This window comes from Thamnophis elegans, chromosome 14 (assembly GCF_009769535.1).
Source record: "Thamnophis elegans isolate rThaEle1 chromosome 14, rThaEle1.pri, whole genome shotgun sequence".
Classification (NCBI taxonomy): Eukaryota; Metazoa; Chordata; class Lepidosauria; order Squamata; family Colubridae; genus Thamnophis; species Thamnophis elegans.
In genome coordinates, this window is record NC_045554.1 from 462,892 (window position 1) to 481,697 (window position 18,806).

Genomic DNA, 18,806 nt, shown 5'->3' on the forward strand with positions numbered 1-18,806 from the left:
TGGGGCTGATGCCCTGGGACACTTCTCTCTTTCAGAGGGAACCCAGAAGCTCCGCAGTGACTCAGCAGGTACCAGGCCTTCTCCTTGGCAGCCTGCTTGCGATGGCAAAGCCCCAACCTGCCTTTAGCCCCCCAGGAACCCAAACTCCGAGGCTTGGAGGCCTGGCGGGCTTCTTCCGAGAAACAAATATTACAGTTTGCTCTGCTCCGGGAGGTCCCTGCGCCCTTCCATTCTCGCCCGGGGGCCCCCAACCCAGCAGCCACGCGGGGCCTGGCAGGGACTGCGCAAAGGAGCAAAGCCCCCCCCCATGGGATGCAGACGGGGGGCGAAAGCTGCCCCCTTCCGTTCTGGGAGTCGAAGCCCAGGAGTGTTAAAGGGCCCCAGGGTGGAGACTCCCGCTCTAAACAGCTTCTTCCCTCCGGTGCATGTGGGAGCTTTGGGAGGAAACCCGGCTGATTTCATGAGCCACGGAGCCGTGCGGAGGAGGCCCAAAGTGTTTCCTTCAGCTGCTTTTGAAGCATGAATAGCCCTGGCACGAGGGGGGGCGGGGGGAGCTGCCCCATCACACTGCCAGGCAAGCCACCTCTTTGTTTGCGAGGCAAAAGCAGCCAGCCGGGGCCGGCTTCCTTGGAGCCTGGGTCTGGTGGGCAGCCAACCCCAAGCAATAGCAATCAAAGTTAGACTCATATACCGCTTCATAGGCTTTCAGCCCTAGGCGGTTTACAGAGTCAGCCCCCAACAAGTCTGGGTCCTCATTTCACCCACCTCGGAAGGATGGAAGGCTGAGTCAACCCTCAGCCGGTGAGATTAGAACCGCTGAACTGCAGATAACAGTCAGCTGAAGTGGCCTGCAGTACTGCACTCTAACCACTGTGCCACCTTGGCTCTTTAACCCTGGTGGACCCCTGGCGGCCGTCCGGTTTTCTTCCTCTTGGTGCCCCTGCCAGCCCCCCCCTCCAGCTGCAACCGTGACTGTCCCCCACCCTGAGATGGGAATTCACGCATCAGCCCCAACTCCCCCAAACCTCTCCCGATCGGTTGAGCCACTTCCTTCTGTAATATTTGTAGATTCTCCTTGGCAGGAAACCTTCACCACCAGCACTCGGCTTTCCTGCCACCACTGGAGAGAGAGAGAGTGTGTGTGTGTGTACTCAAAGCCAAACTCCTGCTGCTGCATTTCACACACCTTTTCCGCTGGCCTTTTCTGTTCCTGCACAAGAGCTGAGCAATTAGAGCTCCCCCCCCCCTTCACGTTGTTCTCCTGCTTTCACCGCAGAAAAGGCGCACCAGGCGCTGGGAAAAGGCTGCCCCCGGCTCAGTCCTTGATCGAAGGGGGGTCTCCAATGCAGGGAGAATGTTTTGCCCTTTTTCTCAGTGTAGAAAAGGCGAATTGCATTTGGAGGGGGAGGGATGGAGGGGGCTAGAAAGCAGCCAGCAGGGAGTTTCAGTCGGAGGAATGCCCCAGCGGCTCTGGGAACTCTCTGCCACAAGGCATGGAGGGCAGGAAGAAGGCTAAAGGAATTTGGGGAGCCAGCAGCATCTCCGAGGCCTTTTTCTGGCCAGACCTTCTGAAAGGATCTCTCTCCTTCCAGGGGGCACCTTCTGCTCTTAAGCCCCCACCGGCTCCCTAGAAGTGGACCCCCCACTGCCCCCCTTTCGCCAAATGATTCTCCGCTCTTCATCCTCAATCCTTTTTCCCAACTGCAGGCGCGGGAACGAGCCGGTGTCCTTCGGCCCCTCGCGCCGATCGGGGGGTGCCGGTGGCGGCAGGCGGTCGGTCGAAAATGCCGCCGAAGGCTCCGAGGAAGAGGGAGACCCCCGGGACGCAAATTTCAACGGCACAAAATCCAGCGACTAACCAGCACCCCCCCCCTCCGCCTCCACGCTTGCCCGTTTGACTGCTGCACCCGAAAAAGAAAAGGGGGGCCACTCTGGGTCTGTTCGCCTGTCCCAAAGCCACGCCCTCCCCGATCACAGCTGCCTTTACTCCCCTGTAGACACTAGTTGGGCAGCTGCCCTTCTGCGAGGGCCACGCCCATGTCCTGTCTGACCACACCAGAAGCGCTGCGTACCCCTGGGAGAGGAAGCCCCCTTGCCCTGGCCCCCCAACCTCTTGTGCTTTCCTCTTGGCCTTTCAGAAGGCACCCCAAAAGTTGCTAAAACCCAGGGCCTTTTGGAGTCACTGCTTTGGGGGAGGGAGGGAGGGAGGGAGGGAGGGAACGAAGGAGAAAACAATTCTTACTTGGGATGACCTTTGTGCTTAACACATGCGCGCACACACACACAAATAAAAGTTGTTAAAAAATCACCCAAGGACAACTCACAAACGTCTCTCTCTTCAGGCAGAGGACTAGAAACATACTGCCTTTGCAAAGATAAGTTTGAAACCGCAGGGATGTCAAACTTGATTTCACTGAGGGCTGCATCAGGATTGTGTTTGACCTCGCAGGGCCGGGGGGGAGTGTGGCCAGCTCGACTTTGGGGGCACCCGTGGTGGCCCAAGGACTCTGCCAACAAAAACGGGCTCCCGAGCTCTGTTTTCGACTCTGACGGCCTCCTGCAACCCCCCCGAGCTCCATTTTTGCTGGCAGAGGCACCCTGGGCCGGTCCTTCGCTGTTTCCAGATCCGGCCCCCAGGCCCTGTGTTTGACACCCCCCCCCCCCCCTGTGTTAAGAGGAAGCTGCTTCCTTTTGTCAAGACCACAGGATGGTTCCTTGCTGCCACTTTTCCGCTCTGTTCGGTGCTAGCCGAGGAAAATCAAAGTGGAAACAGAGGCACAGCAGTTTTGGATGACAAACCAGTTTAATAATCCTACTAGACCCCTTTCCCGGTGCACAAAAGGCCCCCTCCCCTCAAGTGGCAATCGGAGCCTCCTCAGGGATTCTCCCCAGAGAAACTTCTCATCCGCTGCCTGGGTGAAAAGGCCCAGCTTAAAGGGGGGAGAGGATGAAGGCACCAGGGCAAAAGCTTTGAATGGCAGACTTCCAGATGGGTTGGACTACAACACCCATCGCCCCAAGGCCTTGTCGGCTGAGGAGGAGGGGAGCTTGCCCTTTTTTTGTTCAGAAGATTTCTCTGCCGGGGCCCCTGAATTCCCTGCGCTCCCAGCAAGAGAAACCATCCAGTAAGGCAGAACGGCTGTTGCTGAGCTACCTGAGACCCCAACCCCCTTTCCCAGCCAACGGCCCCCAGCAGCGTCAGAGGGAGCCCCCTGGGGGGCACTTCAGGGGCTCAGCAGGCGCTTCGGGAAAGGCTCCTCCTTGGCCAGGCCGGCCGCAGCTTCAGAGGCCCAAAAGAGACACTTGTGGTGTCCAGAAACGCTGGGCTCAGAATCCCTGGAGGCTTCTCCAGAAGGAAGAGATGAAGAAGAGGCTTCTCCTTCTTCTCCTCCTTCCCCGTTCAAGGGCCTCTGGGGGCCCATCCGGAGGCAGGAAGGCAGCCAGGGCCAGAGGGGGACTCTAGTCTCCCCGGCAAGGAAAGCAGAGCCCCCTGGCTGGGCAAAGAGAACCGTCTCTGGCTCTCCTGCGAGGTTCTTGATGTGGCCCTTCAGCCGGCTGGACCCAAGACAGGCTCCCTCGTCCTCCAGACACAGACGGCTTCTCTCCCCCGTCGCCGGCTGGCCCCAAAGTCCCTCAGAAGAGCACCTGGGCTGCCCTCTGGGCTGGAAGGCTCGCCGGCCCTGCCAGGTTGGATGGCCGTGTGCCTAAGTCCAGTCTTTTGGCCGGCCTGTGGAATCAGAAGGGGCAAAGGGCCCCGGAGCCTGTGAGGGGCCAGGAGGGCAGACAGTGGGGGGGGGGGGTCAAGCAAGGGAAGGCGAGGAAAGTGCTCCTGGGGCAGAAGAGCCAGTCCCAGGCAAGGGACTGCCACCCCCACCCCCCCCGCAGTTCCTGGCCCCTCTGAAGAGCGCCAGTTCCAGAAGGCCGTATCTGCGGGCGCTTCCCTCCATGTTTTTCAGCAAAGGGCCAAAGGCTTCAAGTGAAAAGAAGGCGGGAGCGATTTCCTCCGCTCTGGGCCAAGGGGGGGGGGGCCTCCCGGAACGCCCCTCTTTTCACCAACAGGCTGAGAAGACCTGTGCTTGTAAGGCACGGCCGAGGCCCGTTCGATCCCAGCGCATCCGGGGGACACGGAGTGAGTTGAGAGGGCGCCCCTTCTGGGGGCGAAGGCCTCCCCCCCCCCCATGGTGCTCAGCACTTTCAGAGCCACACCGACAGGCGGTTTCTGCACTGCCCCCTCCCCCCGCCCGCAGGGTTTCCCGCAGACTCACCCCTGGGGGCTGCTCAGCCGCCTCTCGAAGGTGTCCAAGTAGGGAGGAGGGGGCGCTGGGCGTCGGGAGGGGCTCTGGTCGTAGACAAAGTTTCGGCAGGAGGCCAGCTTGGATTCCAGGGCCTAGGAGCGAAGGGCACGGCCGGGTCAGTCCTGGGACAATCCCGCCTTGGTCCCCTGCTTGGTTAGGGATGGGGGGCAAATCCAGCTTTCCCCCAAAGCCTCACCCCAACTTTCCGCAGGAGGTCCCCCACGATGTTCAGTGCGGATATCCGTGCGGCTGGCGTCAGCGGGGTTGCACCAGAGCCATTCTCCAAACCTCGGTTCAAAAAGAGGCTTTATTTGCAAGGGGACCACGGGGTGGATCCCGGATCTCCCTCAAGAGCTTCGTCCTGAACTGATGCCGGAACCAGATTTGAGGTTTTTCTACCCAGATGCTGTTCCAGGCCACCAGTGACCCCAGCCCCCTTCCCCACTGGGAGGTGGACACTGGCCATACTGGGGCCTGGAGTACAGCCACTTCTTCCCCTTCCCCACCAGGGGGCGCTACTGCCTCATGGCCTCTGTGTATGTGTGTGTGTGTGGGAGAGAGGGGGGAGGGGGGGAGGGAGAGACTTCTCACCTCTCCTGAAGGCTCCTGGGGTATTGAATCCGTTGCTTGGCCCTTGGGGGACCCCCGGGGTCGATGGCCTGGAGGAGGAGGCTTGCATGGCTGTGTCCGTCCGCCCATCTTGCAGGGAGCCCCCCACCGAGGCCTTCGGCTTCTCCTGCTTCTGCTGCACGGCCAGCTCTTGGCGCAAATCTAGGGGGCCAAAACAGCTAAAGAGCGAGACGACCTTGCCCCCCACCCCACCCAAAGGGCTCTGAAGCCACAACTGTGGCCAGGGAAGGGTGGGCAGGCGATTCGGGGGGGGGGAGGCTCCCTCTGCCACTGGCAGTCGGAGTAGTAGGGCTTGCAAGGGGGCTGATGCCTGCACCGCTCCTCCTCCCTCCCCGGCCTTTCTTCTTCTGTGCCGGGCAAACCCTCCGCCTTTCCGAGGCTTCTGGCACGGAGAGCGGCTGGGGAGCGCCAGAGGGCGGACCGAAGGAGCTGTCCACCCACCTCTGGCTTCATCCTTCAGCCGCTGCACCGACTCCAGCAGGGTCTCCTTCTCATCCAGCTCGCTCTCCAGGAAGGCGTTGCGCTCGATGGCCTGGTTCAGCCGCTGCTCAAAGTCCTCCAGGGACATGATGGTGGCTCTGCGAGGAGCCCAGGCCGAGCGTTACCGGGCCTCAAGGCCTGGGAGGGTGAATGGGGAGACTCCAGGGCCCCCCTGAGAGCAGCCAGCCCTGCCCCCACCCCCCCCCCGTCCGCCCGGGTACCTCTTGGCCCTCTCCAGGTCATCGTTGCACTGCTCCAGTTCCCGGATGTACTTCTGCAGCTGGTCCCGGGCGGCCCCCACCTGGCCCAGCTCTTCCTCCAGGGCCGAGATCTGCTGGTGCCCCTCGGCATGTTGGCTGGCAATCTTCTCCTAGCCCCAGACCATCACGCAGGACAAGGTGTCACTCGCACAGGCTGTGCCAGAGGGCCTTTGCCCCCCCCCTCACCTGCAAGTCCTCACTTGCCTTGATGTCTCTCCCCCCCCCCCCCAACAGGGCTCTGAATGCCAACGCTGCCCCTGAGAAACAGAGCCCTTCCCTCGGCTCGGTCTCCCTCTGCCACCTGGCAGCTGGGGCAGCTTCAATGGGTCTCTGTTCCAGCACTGCTGGGGGGGGAGGGGGATGCAGGAGGGGGGGGGCATGGATGAATGACCCAATTGTCCAAATGGCCCTCCCTGTCCGAGAGCCGCTTCGTCAGGTGATGGGACTGTGGGGTCACGACGTTAAAAACAGGGGCCCCGAGCACTTGAGGGGAGGACAGGGGAGGGGCAGTGTCCCTTTTCCCTTCCTTAAATCTTTGCTGAGCCTCGCATTATCTACACCCCCCCCCCGTTCCTTCCACCAGCCCCCAGAAGCGGCCAATTTCCCCTGGCCAAACTCTGCCAACATCCGGAGCGTGAAGAGCAGGCAAAGCTCAACCATCCAGCTGAAACTGAGATGCCCATCTCTGCATCTTTAAGTGCCCTGAAAGGCCACACCTGCAAACCCCCCCCCCCTCTGTGTAAATGAAGGCAAGACCTACATGGAAACGTCCCTGGCTGAAAAGTAAATCTTAGGCACAGGCCACCCCTGCAAGGTAGGCCTCTGCCTCCTCCAGTTCAAAGAATGCCTTAAAACAGCCCCTGCAGCCCCCATTTTCCCCCTCCGTGCCCACCCAGGGCTCAGTTCCTCTCCTCCCCCTCCCCTCCCCCAATAGAAAGCTCCAAAGACGCCCCCTAATGGCCAGGAGGGCCCTTGCAGGAGTGAAATGTTTTCTGCACCCCAAATTGGCTCTAGCCCCCCTCACAGGCGACGCCGGGACTCCCAGGGCCCCGGCTCTCCTCCCCCAGGCGGCCTGGCCTACAGGAGCGCCCCTGGCCCCCCCCTCCTCACCCTGGCCGTCTCCACCTCCATCTGCAGCCGGGCGTTCTCTGAGAGCAGGTCACGGTTTCGAGTCTCCAGCTGCTGCAGCTGTGTCTCCAGCTCGGCTTCGTACTCGCGGCTGCCCTCCTGAAACTCCCGCAGCTCCTCCTGGGCGCTCTCCACGCTGAGGGCAGAGGGGGGCAGGAGCCGGTCACGCCGAGCAGCCTCAAGGCTGACCCCGGGCAAGGAACCGGGCAGGTGGCTGTGCCCCACTCCGCCCCATGCTGGGTCCCCATGCCTGCCCACTGCCCAGGAGCTGCTCGGTGCCCGGGGAAGCCGGAGGGGGAGGTTTACCACTGCTTGTATTTGCCCGAGAGCTCCTTCCAGTAGCTGATCTCGTCCTCTGCGGAATGGAAGGGGCTCCTTTCAGGGTCTGTCATGGTAGAAGCCGCCTGGCATGATCCTCCTGCAAATGGGGGAGAGCAGGCCGGTTGCAGAGCCCACCAGGACCAGCCACGCAGGAGAACATCCCTGCCAGCCTTCTGGTCTCTTTTTAAATAAAGATGCGCTTTTAAAGAGAGATAGAGGCACTTTGTGGCAAGAGGGAAGAAGCAGCAGTGCATTTGGGCTTGTGGTTGGTTGGTCCGAGAGATCATCATCCGGCTGAATTAAAAAAGGCATTTAATAAGTTTCTCTCTGCTCCTCCAGTGGATCTGCGTGTGGCTTGCTGGGCCAAAGGAAGAGGCTCAACTGCCTGGAGTGGTGGCAGCAACATGAAGGCCACAACACGGGGAGCCCCTCGGCCAGGCGGGCAGGAGGTCCCATGGGGCCAGGCGCAGACTGCCTCCAGATGCTTCCCTCGAGAGCCCAACGGAGCAGATTGTGGGGCATCTTTGCAAGCTGAGCCCTTATGCCAGGAGGCTCAGGGGATGCCCCACAGCTGGACTGTTGTTGCCTGGGCATTCAAACGGGAGAGGGGTGAGGCTGCCCACCCGTCCCACCCCTTGGCCCAGGTCCCTCCCCATCACAGGTTGCCCCTTCCTCAGGCCACCCTCAACTCTGAGTGGGGGGGGGGAACAGGCGTCCTCTGCTGGCCATGCGCCTTTCCTTCTATTCAATTTTCATGGCATGAATTTACACGGACTTTACAGTTTTTCTGGATTTATTTTTACACTGCATATGGATTAATTTAAAGACAAGCCCCTTCCCATTGGTACCTCTGTACATTTCGCTCCAAAATACGACTCAGAGGTCAAAGAAAATGTTTCCCTTCTACTCGTAAATATTTTTGCCCGCTCAACCCATGCCAGAAGCCTCTGATGGGGGAGCCCAGGGGTCTCCGGCCAAGAGGGAAACGCCCCTCGGGTCTGAAACTGGCGCCATCCCTTCCCCAAGCGGCCAGAGGGGGGGGGGGGTCAAGGCCGCCACCGGAGGACCTTCGGCCAATGACTTCGTACTGGGCGCTGGAGCTTCAATCGCCAAGCCCTCCCGAGCGGTGCGAAGGGTCGCTAGAGCCAGAGGAGGGTCGTGCATGGGAGCGAGATCCCTTCCCCGAAGGCTTCTGGCTCTCGTCTCGCCCCGCCCGGCGCTGGCAGTGAGGGCATTTTGCACCCCCGGCTCAGCTTCCGTGGGTCACTTCCTCACCTGCCCCCCCAACGGCGCTGAGAAAGGGGGGCTGGCCGTGGGGGACCATCTGCAAGGGCTGGGGGGGGGGAGGACCCCAGCAGAAGAGCCCACCGGCCAAGCTGGCGTCGGAGCGCCCCCTCCGCTCTCGGGCACACAGGACCCCCCTCCCGACACGGAAGTTGCCTACCGGGGTGGCGGGCAAAGGGGAGCCAGGAAGCGCGACCCTCGGCCTCTCAAGCCCCCTCCCTCCCCCCGAGCCGCGGGAACGGCGGCAGGGAGAGCCCCCTCGTGCCCTCGCTCCCGGCCCCGAAGCTTCGGCCCCGTCTCTGCGCCCAGCCAGCAGCCACTCACCGCGCCCGAGGCCAGGAGGAGACGCCGCCGCCGCCCCGCTCAACTGGCAACTCTCGGCCGCCCGAAACAACAGAAGCGGCCTCTGCGCGGGCTCCCATTGGCCGCTGAGTCACGCGACTCTGCCGCGCTCCTCCAATCGGCGCGGGCCGCTGGAGCGTTGAAACTTTTGTATCTTTTCTGGCTCTTTTTCTCAATGGGGGAGGCGCGCGCGCGCCAGGGCGGAGATGGAGGGAGGAGCTATTGAAAGCAGCCAGCAACGGCGGAGCAGACCCCCCCATCCCCCACCCCATCCAAACATCCATCCAATCATTCACACATCAGGCAGGGGGGGGGGAGGCAGGAAGCCACCCACCCACCCACTCATCCATCTATCAGACCATGCATCCAATCATCCAGGCAGGCAGGCAAGGATGAAGGCGGCCAGGAGCCAGCCTGCCAGCCACCCATCCTTCCATCCTATCACCCATGCAATCATCCAGGCAGGCAGGCATGCAAGCAGGAATCCATCCATCCATCCATCCAGGCAGGCAGCCAGCCAGCCAGCCACACAAGTCCCAGCTCCCTCCCTCCCTCCTCCTCATTCCAGCTGCCCACTGAAGGCAACATGTGGGCTGGCCAAGATTGTTAGGAATGGCCCACACTTTAATGTGGAGCCCACGTGTGGCAGGAGCAGGCTGGAGTAAGTAATGACCACATCGCTATCAAATGGCCTCTCCTCAGGTCAATATTTAGACTGAAAGCTCCTTGGGTGTCCCCTGGCCTCCATCCTGCACACCCCAATGTGTCTGTGGGTCCAAAAGACCAGAGGTGGCTCAACAGCTTCACTTCCTGATGCTACCAGGCCTCTGGAGCTGATGAGGGAGGGAGGGAGGGAGGCCATTCAATCGCCCCAATTTCCTTCTCTCAATTAAGAAGGTGTGCTAATTCATGGGTCTCTTCTTCCTTGTGAATCAAGATCATAATAACCTGATAATTAATGGTGGCTCTTCCTGTTTGCCAGAATGCAGAGTCTCACTCCCAGCCTCTCTGGCCCTTTTGCCAGCCGGGGCACCTGAAGGAAGGGCAGGCCAGGGAGGCTGGGGTGGAAGGGGGCATCCAGGCCACTCTCAAATCGCTCTTCTTATTCAAAAGAATTTCCCTGTGTGAAGGGGAGACTGGGGATCATTCTTCTCTGCCTGGGGTGGGAGGGGGGCAGTGGGCAAAGGCCCCCTTGGGCAAGGAGTCTCTCAGCCAAAGCACAGGAAGAGGGCATTGAGGGCATTTGCACACACAGAACTAAACTAGGCTTCCCAGCTTGCGTGGAGACAGGCAGAAAAGCCGGCTGTCTAATTTTAGCCTGGCGTGGGCGTTGCAGTCTAGATTAAATCCCCATTTTATCTCATTACGCCTAATGAGTTCACAGTTCTTCCTGCAACCTAATAGTCTTAAAGCATTTAAAAGCTGATTTATTCACACCACAGCCACCCACTTCCCTTCTCTTCTTTGCCCTGGAAAGGTTTTTGGTTCTAAATAGGGCTGCCTTGCATGGATTTGGTTCCCTCCCCTCCGGCCAGGCCCTGCTGTGGGGGGGCCTTGCAGTTCGGTCTCTGCAGAGATCCACTCCAGCCTCACCTTGGCTGAGCTGCTCCGTTCAGGAGGAGCCGTTTCGGGGGATTCAGGTGGAGAAAGGGGCCTTTGCCTCAACAGCCTCCTCCTAACCTCCTGGCTCTCAGCTCAGTAGGTCCAACATGGGTGTGAAGTAACCATCCTCTGCTACCAAATGTGACGTTCCCGTGGTTCGTCCATGAGGCCAATGTGGAGAAAAGACAGGACACGATCTTTCTTGGGATGGAGCGACGACCCAGATTGGGGGTCTGAGAGCCCCTTTTATTGAGATGGGACAAAGGCAGGAGGAGCAATCAGCATGTGGTTAAAAACAGCCTGTAAAAGTACAATTTCTAATCTACTGCTCAGTCTATATATGGTCAAATCCTGGACGTCAATGGTAGGGCACATCTCAGGATGTTATGTTATGCACTATCAGGATGTTATGGCGTTCTAGGAGTTTGTTTTCTCCTGTGTGGTTCAGTGTGGCTCTGCATGGTCTGGTATGAACTGGGCCATGGGTGACTCACACCTAGACAAGGAACTATATTACAACACATGGGCAAAAGGAAAAGAATGGGAGGGGGAGCTCCAGACACCTTCCTTGCTGCACAAAAAACTAGCAGGAACGGAATGTTTTACAAAGCGGCTTCTTTCTGGGGTGAAAAGGTTTAGGCCTTTGTCTGCCCCCTACGTAGGCAGGCAGCCTTGGATCTCTGGGATCAGGCCTGACAAGTCCCCTTCTCTTTCTCTCCCCTCCTGTCCTCCTCTTCTCTTCTCTTCTCTTTCCTCTCCTGTTGAATTTTCCAATTTCACCAAAGAAGAAGGGAGGGGGGAGGACCAAGGCTGCCTTCCAAGGGCAAAGACCTTACAGGACCATTCCTGGAAACAGACCCAGTTGACAGGCAGAAGGAGCCAGGCCACTGATGGTGTCTCTGAGCTGGCTAGAGGACAAGGAGAGGCAGATGAGAGACGAGCCGATCTACGGTCCAGCCTGGGCTCTGGCCCTTCTAGCCGACATTTCTCTGTCCCCACTGACCAGCCTTAGATTCCGGAGGGAGAACGACTGCGGCAAAAGCTTCGGCCGGCCAGGAGGGGGCGGAAGCGTACAGAGGTGCCTCTTCTTGACATGCTGGATTTCTTTGGAAGCTGAGTAATCTTTGTACCGTTGATACTTCGGTCATTTCTGCCTCCTGTGTATACACAACCGCTCTTCCTCAGAAGCAGAGCCACAAATAAGCAAATTAATGTAACTGCTTTCCCATTTCCTTCTCTGAATCAACCCCCACCTATGTATTATGTGCGCTCAAAAAGTCCACCCCTCCTCAGCCTCCAAATCCCTCGGCCATGTCCATTCTGCTCTCGGGATTCATGCAGACCGAATGCCCAACCAAGCGGATTCCCACTCCCCCAGGGCACATCTGCTTTCTGCTACCGTATGTAGCGGTGGTGAGTCTGTGGGCCGTGAATTACGCGGAGGTTGGTGGCCAACAGTTTAATAAATTTATATGCCGCCCAATCCTGAAAGACTCCGGGCGGCTTACATAAAAAACAGGAAAAGGAATACTAAAAAGTTTAAAAAGTGGAAGACAAGAGAGATACAACATGCACTCAACCTTAATGGGGCTGGACCTCATTCAAGACGTCCATCTTCGCAGGGTTCTACTGCCGGACTCTGCTTTTTTCCTCTGTTTGAACCCCTCCCCTGCCTCCCCCTTCTGGGCTTCTGGGAGGGGTGGAGAAACCCCCTTTGCAGTGCTGAATGGCTGGAGGTATCCATGGCAGCTGTGCTCCCAGAGGGCCCCCATGGTCAGAAGCAGCCTATCCTCTGCAAGGCCACCCAGGCCTGGCTACTTCTGGGTTTTATGGGAAGACAGAAACCCCCCCCCCCTTTCTAACCCAACAGGTCTGTCAAAGGTTTCCTCAGGTTGGTGAGTTTCCAAGCTTTTCCTTGGAAGGAGCCCCCAGGCCATCCCCCTTCCTCCTCTACCATCTGCCCCCCCTCCCCCCCGGCCTGGCCGTGACCTAACAGACCAGGAACCGCTTCCTGTGAGAGAGCGAGACCACCACCTGACCGAGTCTTCAATGCAGAGCCATCTCCAGGGAGGAAGTGGGGGTTGCATGGAATCCTGGGACTTGCAGGCGTCGATCTGCAGTCCAGCTCAGCTTTGTCACTTTCATCTCTGCGTGGTTAGGTTTCCCTGAAATCAGCCTCTTCAGAAGAGAAGATAGAAAGCGCAGTTTCAGTCTCTCTGGAGGATCAGAAACCGCTTCAGAAACAGAAGTGACTTTGATGCTGGTAAGATCAGCACCCTGAAAGTCTAGATTTCTTCTGAAGCGCCTCCTACAAGAGAAACCAGCCTCCCTTTTTTAAGAGAGCAAAAAGTCTCCATGGCAGCTTCGGTTGCAAACCTCTGCTCAGAGCCTCTGGGGCCTAGCTGCAAGTAAGACTGAGCTAGTCCACTACTCAGACATTTATTCCCAGCCTGGAAACAATCCTGCCTGTTCAGAACCGTTTCAACCTAAAAGATGAAGCCAGGAACCTCTCAGGGAAAGAGGGATTCCCGAGGCTCCTTTTAGTCATAGTCACTTTATTTGTATGCCGCCCTTTTCCCTGGGGGGACTCAGGGCGGCTCACAGTTCAAAAGGGGGGGGGGAAGAACAAACAATTTACAACATAAAGACACTACATCATTTAAGAACACAACAGTCATACAATTCGAGTGGGGTTAGAGTCTTTAACCCCAGGCCAGCCGGGACAGCCAGATTTTAAGGGCTTTGCGGAAGGTCTGGAGGGTGGTGAGGGTCCGGATCTCCACGGGGAGTTCGTTCCAAAGGGACGGAGCAGCCACCGAGAAGGCTCTCCTCCGGGTAGTCGCCAGTCTGCACTGGCTGGAAGATGGAATTCGGAGGAGGCCTAATCTATGCGATCTTATCGGTCTAGTGGAGGTAATTGGCAGTAGGCGGTCTCTCAAGTACCCAGGTCCAGTACCATGAAGGGCTTTGTAGGTGACAAGTAGCACCTTGAAGCGCACCCGGAGATCAACAGGCATAAAAATACTGTAGTTGCTGTTTGAAAGTTGGAGGCTCAGATCTGCATAGGATTAGACTGAAGACCCAGTTCAGGTAAAACTTTGTCTTGTGGAAAAAAGAAAAAAAAAAAAAACACAGGAAGACATAAGCCAGCCACAAAGCCTATGTTCATGCTGGCTTGAGCATCCTTGCCAATAATAATCCAGGACTTGGAGGTCCTGTAAGACTCTCAAGTGAAAACAGGAGTCAAAAGCCGTGGGCCTCCGCCCAGTTTGCCCCGAGGGCTGTGGAAGCCAAGATTCCTGGCTTAAAAGTGGCAAGAAATCCAGTGGTTCTCTGGAAGTCCTGCAGATTTCAAGAAGCAGCAGCTGCAGGCTCTTTCCAGGAAAAGAAAAGTAACATCCTGCTTTCATTCTCCCATCACTTATCTCAACCTGATCAGCTTCTAATGGGATTTCCAAAAAAGGTCTTATTGGAATCTGGGACGGTGAAGCAAGGACTTTTGCTGGAAAGCCTCTTGTGAGAGGGAGGGAGGGAGGGAGGGGCAGGGGACAGAGAGGACAGAGAAGGGGGGGGGACCAAAGGAAAAGTGGCATCTACTGAGAAGCAGAACAGGGACAGCTGCTCTGTTCCCAGTTATGGAAACACTGAAGTTTTTTTTGGGGGGGGGCAGAAAGGACTCCCTGGGCCTGAGACCCCCCCCCCCCTACTCAGAGCAGCAGTGGATTATTGGACACTCCTGACAGGATCTCCTACATTATTTCACTGCTCTGCTAGGCCCTTTCCAGAGAAAGTGAGGAGAGGAAGACCCCCACCCCTTCTTATGAAAAGATCCCCGGCTCCTTCAGCCTCTGCTGGAAATTAAGTGGCAGGGCAGCCAGGCAGCCCCCTGGTCCAGCCCCCTGGCATAGGATGGGAGGGGGCTGCCCGTCAGCTACCAGCCCTGTGAACAAACTCTCTGCAGGATAGCCTTCAACTGGGGGGGGGGGGCGCATCGGGTGGCCTTTATTCTCCAAGAAATCCCTGTTGATTTATTGATCCAATTTGTGCCCCCCGCCCCAAGCCGCGCTGGGCAGTGGGCAAATTCACTGGAAGAGCCTGGCTGTTAAACAGGAAGTGGCTTTTCCAGGCTGGAGCCTCCGCAGTTCCTGATGCAACACCCCGCTCTGGGTTCCCGTGAAAAACCCTCGGCTGGTTCTTTGGAACCGGCGCTCCTTCACCTGGTCCGGCAGCAGCCAATGCGGTCCCGGATCGCCTCCCCACCCCTCCCGACCTCCGAGCCCAGGACATCTTGTGCCGCTCCGGCTGCCAAGTCATTCTTGTCCCTGGGGGGCGGGGTGGAAAGGGAAAGGAAAAGTCACCCAGCGGGACAGCTGACAGCCCGCCTGTTTTCTGAGAAGTGGGTCGGCAGAGGAGAAACCGGCGGGGCTTCGAGTAAACAGAGGCCTCTCTGGAAGGCTCCGCGGCTGCAGAGGCTGTTGGGGGCGAGGGGAGGCGATAGGCGACGCTTCAGGCCACTTTGGGACCCCCACCCTCCCCTCCCCCTCAGCCTGCCCGCCTCCCGTTGCCCCCTTTCCATTGAGCTCCCCCCGTCCACCGCCAGCATTCGGAGCCCCCCCCCGGGCTTGGGGCCGCCCCCTGCCCTTCCACAGCCCCTCCCGCCTTCGCCCATTCCTAGAGTGGGGCCGAGGGAAGCCAAGAGGTCGCGCAAGGCGAGCCTGCCCCGCGTTGCCATCTGCTGCCAGTTGCGATTTCCCAGCCCACGGTGGCCCCGGGGAGGGTGGGATGGGGGGGTCGCAGTTCTGGTCCAGGGTCCCATCGGCCCTTCCAGAGCCTCCTCCGGGCACGAGGACTGCGGGGCCCAGGAGGGGGGCACTGGGGGTGCCCGTTCCGCCTGAGCGGCAGGGCCGACTGTGCCGGCAGAGGAGAGGGGCAGCCCGCCAGGAGCCCCCTCCCCAGCCCCCTCCCCGCCCCAGCCGCTCGCTTTCCCTTTCTTTTCCCCGCAAGCGCTCGCCTTTCCCGGAGCCGCCACGACTCCGCAGCCGCCCAGCCCCCCCCCCGCCCAAGAGGGAAAGCGAAAGTGGGGGGCGGGGCGGGGGCGGGGCCTGAGCTCCTCAAAAGCCCCCGCCGAGGGCCGGCCCAGCAGACGGGCGGTGGGCGCCGCGCCGAGAGCAGCTCCGCAGCAGCCCCAGAGCAGCACCAGCGGCCGGTCCCGGCGCGGACGATGCGGCTGCGGCGACCGCGGCGCCCCGACCAAGCAGCGCGCAAAGGCAGCGGGGCCCAGCCTTGGCGAGCCGCGGCCGCCGGGAGTCCTTTTCGCCGGAGAGCTGCGGCGGCGGCGGCGGCGAAGAGAAGGCGGCGGCGGCGGCGGTGGCGGTGGCCGAGGCCCGGCCTTGAGCGGCCCCGCCGCGTCCCCCATCCGGCCCCGCGGCTCCGGGCGGGGAAGGCAGCCGGCCGACGCCCAGGCGCCCCCGGTAAGAGCCTTGGGCGGGGAGGTGGTTGCCTGTCTTTCCGGGACGCGGCCGAGTGAGAAGTCCCCTCCGGCGCCTGCAGGAACCCGCGGACGGCGCCTGTTAGGGGAGCCGGAGCCGGCGGGATCGGGAGGCCAGCAGCGGCCCCTGCGCTCCGGGGAAGGGCGGCCGCCTCCAGCGGAGTGGAGCAACTGGAAGGGGCGGCTTCGCCTCGCCCTCCTCGCCTCCCGCTGGCTGCTTGAAGGCTCTTCCCCCGCCACGCGCGCCTCTCTTCGCCCTCCCCACATGCCAGCCTGCGGGGCAGCTTCGGGCGGCGCGGGGCTTTCCTCCGGCCCAGCCGCTGGGGGCTCCTACTTGCCCTCTGCCGGCCTCGCCCCTGGGGCGGGCAGTTCAGTGGCAGCCCCATAAAAGCCCCCCCCCCCCCAGTCTCCTTGGTTGGTTCAAGGAGGACAATTCCAGTCGGTCCTTATCCCGAAGTTGCTCCCTTAAGTGCCACTAGGCGCGCCTGCTCTTGTCGGCAGGCCAATGGGGCTGGGGGCGCTGCTGTGACCGCCCACCTGCAGAAGCCCAGCATCCCTCAGCCCAGAAGGGGTCAGCTGTCCCCTTCTCCCCTTCTGCTGAAGGGGAGGCTCCTCCTTTTACTGGTTGCATTTACACGCTGCCCCTCCCCAGTGACTCTCCCCCCCCATGAGTCCTGGATTCTCGGGGCTCCCCTGGGAGAACCTCCTCCTGCCCCCAGCTGGGAGACCCCTCGGGAAACGGCAGCAGTGAGGAAGAGCAACTGAGGAACCTTTGAAGGGGAATTATCCTCTTTAGGGAGGCCGATCTGAAAGGCTGCTTTGGGGGGGAAGGGGCTGCTTGAGAGGGAGAGCTCAGATTACGCAGGGATCTGGCAAGCAGACAGGTCCCAAAGATGGCTGGGCTTTGAGGAAAGGGGGGCATTGGGGTCCACCTGGGGGGGGGCTTTAGGGCGGAGCAAATTCTTGTACTCTTTTAGGGGGAGTTTCCCACCCACCAGAGAGGAGGAGAGAAGAGATGGGGCAAAATCTGCCCTGCACAGGCTTTGCAGGGGGGTGGGGCTGGGGGCTGCTTCTGTGCCAGGAAGCCTCTGTTCCATACATCACTTGGGGAGCAGAGATTCTGGTGGATGAGACTTCCCTCCTTCTCGTAACCATTCAGACTAAAACCAGAAAGGGGGGGAAGGAGCGTAGGCACAGCAACTCATTGTGGTGAGGGAGGGGAGGCCGAAAATATCTTGCCGCGAAGGTTGGTCTTTCACTCTGCCTCTGTTCCTGGAGAGAAGCTGGGCGGGGGAGGGCTGGCGGTCGGAGCATCTGATGGAAAAGGCCCGAAGCTGAGCTGGCGGTTTCTGTCAATGGGCCTCTGTGGCTGAGAAGGGGAAGCCACGGCAGAGAGGGGTGCCTCTTTCCTGACCAAGGCAGCCATGAGTTGGGTTTGCCTGGCAGAGCTTCGGTTCCGGATGTTCCTCTTTGTGTGGCCCAAGCGGGGCTCCTTTGACCTCCTGCGGTGGATCCCAAGTGACCTCTTTTGTTTCTCTCTCATTGGCAGGTGATCCCCAACACAGCAGGCCCCCCCTGGGCCCCCCCGCGATGGGAGGCAGCTCCAGTGGGTCTCGGTTGTAGGATGGTAGCACACAGCAGCGTCACGCCTGAGCATGGAATTGCAGCGGGGCTGAGAGGCCGGCTCCAGCCCCCCATCCGGGCCGCTCTGCAGGTCCGGCCCCCCCATGGCACAGTGCAAGGCCCGCGGGACACCCACTTCCACACCTTCCGCTCACAGGAGGACTTTGGCATCATTGTCCGCACCAGCACCTTGTTGGAGGAGTGCGGCTTCTACTGGGGTCCGCTGTCGGTCAGCGCTGCTCACGAGAAACTGAAGGACGAGCTGGTGGGGACCTTCCTTCTGCGCGACAGCCGGCAAAAGAATTGCTTCTTCAGCGTTAGCGTTAAGACGGCCACCGGCCCTACCAGCGTGCGGGTCCTCTTCCAGGCCGGCCGCTTCAGCCTGGAGGGCAGCAAAGAGGCCTTCGACTGCCTCTTCAAACTGCTGGAACATTACGTCCACTCGCCCCGGAAGGTCCTGGTGGCCCCACTACACAAGGACCGCCTGCGGTCACTCCAGGATCTCTGCCGCAAAAACATTGTGGCGACTTTTGGGAGGGAGAATTTGCCACGCATCCCGCTCAACCCGGTCCTGAAGGCTTACCTGGAGTCCTTCCCCTTTAAATTGTGAGCGGGAAGCATTATGCCGGTGGATGCACCGGAGACCAGGAGGAGGAGGAGGAGGGTCCCTGCGCTGGAAGTGGTGCCTTGGGGGGGTGCAGTCCAGGGAGCCAGTTGTGGCGCGGACGTTGTGGGAGAAACGGAGCCCCTGCGGGGGCAAACCGCCTGTGGCGCTGGGCGTTGTGCCACTCTGGGAAGACGTGAAGCAGAGCCCTGGCTGGATTGTTTTACAAGCCCAGGGACTGAGACCTCTCGATTCTGTAGCAGTTCCACTGAATTTGAACACTTGACTTCCAATGTTTACACACTTGAACTGTTTGCACAAACTGAGGCCCTCAAAAGCCTTTCCAGTCATTTTCTGCTGTGCAGAAAGATTTTTGTTACTTTATATCTATTTTTTCTAAAAGTTAATAATAAACCTTATTATGAAGGTGCTTTTTCTAAGGGAAAACAAACTCTCTCTCTGGTCTTTGTGTCCTGGGAGTTGTTGGTGAGGAAAAAGCCAAGAGGAGGATGGATCCCCCTCAGCTCCCCACCTGGGCTTCACACTGGATCCCTCTCTGACCCAAAGGGATCTCTGCCAAGAACCCCCCAGCGCAGAAAGCCCCCTCTTGGGCAGGGCCATCTCCATCCTTCCTGGGGGAGGGGCAGGAGGAGACAGCCGAGGGGCCCCCTGGAGGGTCCCTTGGGCCCTGCCCACTGCTGACCCCTCCTGCAGGAGAGCCTCCCTGCTCAGGGGTGGGCAGGGGACCC

General features: G+C 59.8%; 3 protein-coding genes across 4 annotated transcripts in view; 2 read left to right on the forward strand and 1 right to left on the reverse strand.

The window, feature by feature from the left end:
- Positions 1–2,281, forward strand: part of MYH11 (myosin heavy chain 11) — a 28,912-nt gene extending 26,631 nt beyond the window's left edge. Inside the window, exons 40-41 of one of the 2 annotated variants that reach the window (XM_032230527.1) lie at positions 36–68; positions 1,708–1,792. In XM_032230527.1, the coding sequence (XP_032086418.1) occupies positions 36–60 (25 nt within the window). In that variant the 3' untranslated portion in view covers positions 61–68; positions 1,708–1,792. Of the gene's footprint in view, positions 1–35; positions 69–1,707 lie in introns of both variants that reach the window. The other variant, XM_032230526.1, reaches the window with a different exon arrangement.
- Positions 2,282–2,790: 509 nt separating this feature from the next.
- On the reverse strand, positions 2,791–8,829 carry NDE1 (nudE neurodevelopment protein 1). Its single transcript, XM_032231202.1, has 9 exons — positions 8,723–8,829; positions 7,100–7,211; positions 6,776–6,929; positions 5,627–5,775; positions 5,367–5,503; positions 4,887–5,066; positions 4,492–4,583; positions 4,266–4,387; positions 2,791–3,727 (listed from the first exon to the last, which is right to left on the reverse strand). The coding sequence occupies exons 2-9, from the start codon at positions 7,183–7,185 to the stop codon at positions 3,634–3,636; spliced, it is 1,014 nt and encodes a 337-aa protein (XP_032087093.1). The 5' UTR covers positions 7,186–7,211; positions 8,723–8,829; the 3' UTR covers positions 2,791–3,633.
- A 6,674-nt stretch (positions 8,830–15,503) lies between these two features.
- On the forward strand, positions 15,504–18,508 carry SOCS1 (suppressor of cytokine signaling 1). The gene is made up of 2 exons (XM_032231407.1): positions 15,504–15,813; positions 17,380–18,508. Exon 2 carries the CDS (start codon positions 17,455–17,457, stop codon positions 18,061–18,063), a length of 609 nt encoding a protein of 202 aa, XP_032087298.1. The 5' UTR covers positions 15,504–15,813; positions 17,380–17,454; the 3' UTR covers positions 18,064–18,508.
- Positions 18,509–18,806: the final 298 nt, after the last annotated feature.

What these genes read in the sequence shown, in the direction of transcription:
- NDE1 (XM_032231202.1), bottom strand. Translation starts at nt 7,185, where the DNA reads ATGACAGACCCTGAAAGGAGCCCCTTCCATTCCGCAGAGGACGAGATC. An exon ending in GACCTGGAGAGGGCCAAGAG is followed by an intron (nt 5,504 to 5,626) that starts GTACCCGGGCGG and finishes GGCTCCTCGCAG; the next exon opens with AGCCACCATCATGTCCCTGG. An exon ending in CCCAGGAGCCTTCAGGAGAG is followed by an intron (nt 4,584 to 4,886) that starts GTGAGAAGTCTC and finishes TTTTGAACCGAG; the next exon opens with GTTTGGAGAATGGCTCTGGT.
- SOCS1 (XM_032231407.1), top strand. Translation starts at nt 17,455, where the DNA reads ATGGTAGCACACAGCAGCGTCACGCCTGAGCATGGAATTGCAGCGGGG.